The sequence below is a fragment of the Atta cephalotes genome (assembly GCF_000143395.1).
Source record: "Atta cephalotes unplaced genomic scaffold scaffold00014, whole genome shotgun sequence".
Lineage (NCBI taxonomy): Eukaryota > Metazoa > Arthropoda > Insecta > Hymenoptera > Formicidae > Atta > Atta cephalotes.
In genome coordinates, this window is record NW_012130078.1 from 3,088,509 (window position 1) to 3,094,117 (window position 5,609).

At 33.2% G+C, this 5,609-nt stretch overlaps 1 protein-coding gene across 1 annotated transcript in view; it reads left to right on the forward strand.

Moving 5' to 3' along the window:
- The window catches only part of LOC105617875 (adenylate cyclase type 10-like), a 60,856-nt gene that overhangs the window by 50,819 nt on the left and 4,428 nt on the right, over positions 1–5,609 (forward strand). The window contains 8 exon segments of the mRNA XM_012199419.1: positions 289–503; positions 696–857; positions 3,679–3,794; positions 3,901–4,215; positions 4,296–4,435; positions 4,610–4,899; positions 5,062–5,257; positions 5,333–5,472. Of these exon segments, the coding sequence (XP_012054809.1) occupies positions 289–503; positions 696–857; positions 3,679–3,794; positions 3,901–4,215; positions 4,296–4,435; positions 4,610–4,899; positions 5,062–5,257; positions 5,333–5,472 (1,574 nt within the window).

Below are 5,609 nucleotides of genomic sequence, written 5' to 3' on the forward strand. Positions count from 1 at the left end.
ACACTACACTACACACACACACACACACACACACACACACACACACACACACACACACACACACACACACACACACACACACACACACACACACACACACACACACACACACACACTCACTCACTCACTCACTCACTCACTCACTCACTCACTCACTCACTCACACTCACACATAATGTGTGTGTATATATATATATATAAAATATTTTATATTAAATTCTATTGTAGGATTTAAGATTCAAATATTAATAAAATCGATTGTGTCTTTTTATATTTTTATATATAAAGATCACTCACAGAAAATCACAAAATGGAATTACATAGCAAGGCATTAAAATATCTTCGACAACATACTAAACGATGTATAGCTTGTGGCGAGATACAATTTGCAAGATTATTAGGAAAAACGGCTGTGCAGGAAATTAAAAGAACAAAACTAATTGACCTTAATGAGGTACATCAACTTGAAGAAACAACTTATGTCAAAGAAGAGGCAAAAAACGGTATTTTATCCGAAATCAGTTTTGAATCCAGCATGGATTATGCATTATACATATAATTAAGCTGTTTTATTATGCAGCAATTTTGAAATAAATGAAGAACTTTTATATTATATTGTTGTAATTATATGTATAATATAAAGAATTAAAAATTACAATAATTTTATAATAATCTAAAGAAAATATTATTACAAGATATGCAAAAGGCAGCAGAAAGGACACCGATTCGTTTTAACATCTTTCAAAAAGTCAGAAAACTTACCAAGACCTTCTCTAACGTCGACTTCGCCAACTGTCAATGCCATCTTATCTTAATGACTATCTATGCTCAGATGTTAGAACATTGTCAAGGAATCGGTGAGTCAATCAATATTGTGCATAACGACTATTATACATATTGTCCTTTTGGAAGGTTTTATTTCTCGGGATTGTTCGGATAGATGATGAAGGAAAGTGAAGAAGGTTTTAAAGGACGCTTAGACTTTATCTCACAGGTATACGCGCAGAGGCACACTTTTTATCGTTCCGGAATATGAGTCAATATCTTGAAGGGACGCTATTGAATATCAGTCATATTTTAAATATTTTGAGTCAAGGAACTTAATCCTTATTCAGGAGACCACGTATGATTTCTGAAAAACAATGGGAGTGAGAAAGAAAAAAAGAACGAAGTCTTATGATTCTAAAATAAATAGAAATTGATGCACGTCATATTAACAATATTATAGTTTATTATTAAACACGAAATTTTTGATGTATTACAATATTTGCAATGATTACGCCAAATACTATCATTTTAACGTGATTAAAATTAATCTAAAGTTTATCCTTATAAAGATGTAGAAAAAATAATACTTAACAGAAAATTGTTCGATTTTATAATAAGCACTTTATGAAGTTGATGAAAAAATTGTACACGATAAAAAAAATGTTACAGTTTAAAATGCGTACTGTGGAGATAGAATACTAAATTATTTACAAATATACAATTATTTATTCATATTGTGTTTATAATAATAATAATTGTTATTATTAATATTATTATTACTACGATATATTATCATATTAGGATCAACAAATTCGAAAAATTATGGGCAAGTATGAATCTGTGAATTTGAAAAAATAGGCGATAAATTTTTAATAATCAATTTCATTAACCGTGACAGAAAGAAAGTTGTAAAAGAAATCTACACGAGATATGGATGAGGTGATCGCGAAAGGAATACCCGGATGTCAACATTGGGTGGCTGTCCAGTTACATCAGTTTGAATTTTGTTTGGATCAAAATAATCAGGGCCGATAGACATCTGGTAGAAGAGATTCTGTTGCGCGGAAAAATCTATCAATTAGTGACTAAAAAGAATCATCAGGGTGGATGAAATATTCATTGCGGAGGAGGAGGAGGAAGAACGGGAAATTCTTCCAGAATTTTCATGCTCGAAGTTGAGTTAGTAGGTGATTGTGGGCGAGATAACGGGGGATAAACTAGATAGAAGAGTTAGAAGGGGGATGTCTGGAATTAGAAGTGGGATATCTGGAAAGATTCGCTCCGTCAGAACGCCCAACACAAATGACGAATATCGAGGAGAAAAAAAAGGAGGAGATATCGATACATTTTGGTGAATCGATCAAACCGGAGGGGCCGACAAAGCCGATGGTGGCAAATGTGATGAAGGTTCTAGCGGAATAAGATCCTCCGCTGGGTCTACTCGACTCCGAGAATGATTTAAGGTCGCGAAGTATTCCTGGTAGGCTTTGGCCAGCAGTCTGCAGGTTTTTAAGTATGCCTGGATTCGAAGCCACCTCAGTGACGCCGAGGGCAATTATTTATTCGAAGTCTCACTAAAGATTGTAATTAATTAGGCTCCTGAAGTAAATAAAAAAAAAGAGACTTATTTTTAGATTGTTGTCGGATATCGGAGTGCCATGTTATTTAAGAGGGCTTCAACGATCTGATTTTAGTAGCAATGGTAATGGATTCGGCCTTGGAATTCGTGCACAGATGAATTCACTAATTAGTAAAGATGCGTCTTGTATTAGAGAGCGGTTTCTCTTTTTGAATGATTGCTCTGTGTTTCGTGATATCGCGATTTATATAAGTCTTTTTTTGAAAGTTCCTTGATAAGATGTGTCTAGTTGGGAAATCGAGAAATCAGGTTAGTGGGATTTTCTTCTCCTTAAATAATTTAACTGGTTGGTTAACATTGGAAATTTGCCTTTAAGCTAGCTCCGCTTGCGGTTAGATTTAATTTGTTTTTATTCTTACTGGTGAAAATACATCACCTTCCTGAAAGATTGCATGGTCGCCCATTGGTGATTTTCGTTACAGAGGGAAAAATGAGTTGTGAATTATCGATTTCTTTTCTTATCATCGTTTGGCTTAATTATAAACGGGAAAAAATTATCTACGTTTTATCCAACTGCTTTCGCGTTGAGCGATGAACAAATATCCTGGACTAGTTAATCATTCTTCTTGGGAAGCAAGAAGCGTGACTCGCAGTTTGTGCTAATTTTCTCAATATTGAAAGATGTCATTATTAAATTTATAACTCTGTCTTAAGATTACGCGTGGGATTATTATCATTGGAGCCATTGATATTGGTGTGAAATAATTAAATATTTCACCTTCTCTTGAGTATTGTATCCGCGCTATCATCCTTATTATCGCAGGGATCATTTTTCGCGATCCGGTTTAGCACCTTAGTACTAACGTAATTTTGATAATGATTATTTGATGATTTCCTTTTCCATGACATTCAAAAGGAGATTTAACGCTTGATTTCCAATGCGTTAATACTATATAATTAATTATTATCGCAGATTATTCGATTCTAACAAACTAATTTTTAGGCCGGAAAATTTCCTCGAATTTGTGTTATCGATTTGTTCGTTCCTTACTTTATTGATCGAACGTTCGCGAAACGAAGAAATCATGTCCTATTGGACATAATAATATTTTCTAATCTCTTTAAAGACCCCCCCCCCCCCCTTTAATCTCGCACAGATCTTATGGAAAACGTCCCTCGGAAAATTTGGCTGGAATTAAAATATGTTATTGTCTTCGACATTCTGAACAAAAGTCTTTAATTTCAGTCAATTTAATCGAGGGACATTTTTCATAAGATCTGTGCTGAATTCTTTATAAATCATTATAATTTAAAACCTTATTCTATTTCAGGAAAACAAGACATAATCTTGACGGCGATTTTGGAATTTGTGGAAATTTGTTTAGCAAATAACAATGTACCTCAAGCTCGCAGACTTCTGAGTGATGCTGAAACTCTGATTCAACAAGTAAGTAAAGCGGATAAACATAGTAATAGCAGGATAACATAATATAACAGGATAAAAATAGTAAAGTAGGTTTAAAAAAAGACAAATTAATGATACTTAACGATAGATAGCTGAGTCCGATGAAGAAAATTCAATCTTCCTGTTTTATCTCACCGCAAAAATTCAGACGTTTCAAGGTAAATGTCATTTAGAAAGCGGTTTAATATCCGAAGCAAGCAAGAAGCTGAAAGAGGCAATGATCAGTCTAGGCTATCATTTTCCTCGACGCAAATTCACAATTGACTTAAAGTCTATAACTCAACTCAAATTGCTAAGATGGAGATTGATCTGTCCTAAGCGTTGGAATACCGCCGATGAATTTACTATAAATTATATCGAGCAATTGGCTAATTGTTTGGCATTGATGTTTGTTGTTTTCAGAGTAAGATTCATTATTTAATAAATAAGATTCATTATTAAATTTTAAGACTCGACATAATTGTTATTAATTATAATTTAAAGGGAACAAAACATATGAAGAAACATGCACGGCTAGCGGCCATCTGGAGCTTAAACGCTGCACTAGATGCGTCAAATGATTTTTTCACACTCTGCACTTCGTTCACGAATATGATGATTATTGCCCACGTCTACCAAATCTTGTGATATAGCCCAAATTTAAAATTATTTAAAACTACCAAAAATTCTTAAATTAATGAAATCAATTAATCAATATAATAAAACTTATTATCAATCATTTGTAGCACTATTAAGTATATTATTTTTTGTTATTGAAACAAGAACATTTGTTACATTATTTAATTATTTATGAGTAGGTCAATTGTTCCTTATTTGGAAAAAGAAGCTCTTAGTATCTGTGCAAAGAAAGGAGATTTACTTGAATTTCAAGAGCTCAAAGTCATTGCTGAACTTTATGCAGGGATATTTTTTTCACGATGGTTGAGAGGAGAAATCAACAAAGCGATCAGAATCGGCTTTATCACGTTGAGGATGGCACAAACTATGGACTCTATGTTCCTCAAATTGCTCATACTACCAAGATTAGTACACTTGCTCATGATTTCATGTCGTCATTCGGAAGTCGTGACTTTGCTAAGGAAGTTAGGTAGGTTTTCCGAATCAATAAACAGACAAACTTTAATTTTAATATAATATTCTTAATGAATTTTATATATATCTTGTAAATATATCTAATAAATTGTATAAATCAAATTAATTGATATTTTAACAATATATATAAAAATATATTTGAAACTTGTATTTACAGAATTCGTATCGCGAAATTCGGATAAATCAGGTCGGACTTGGTATTACGCCATGTGTGCTGATGTGCAACTTGATACCGGTCTCACAGTCTTGTCGTTTCAAAATTGCGATAAATATTACAACCAAGAAGGAGAGACCATAATCAGTCTCCATGATCCCGAAGCGGAAAGGAGATATTTCACATCTATGTGGTTGTGGTAAATATGAAAAATTTCGCTTTATAAAAATCAAAGAAAATTAATCTTTTTTTTAAAAAATATACATTATTCAAGGTGCATCAGAACGCAGCAATGGGAAGCTGCGAAAGTTTGGAACAACAGGAACGTGACGGCTGAGAGTACAATGGATGAGCATAAGGTGGCAGCGACAATTACTGCATTGAAGAAACTTGAGGGACTGTTAATTTTATACGGTAAAATATCTGAATATTTGAACATTATGCAAATATATATATTATATATATATATATATATTTGCATAATGTTCAAATAATAATCTCAACACACACACACACACACACACACACACTCACACACACACACAGGGTAG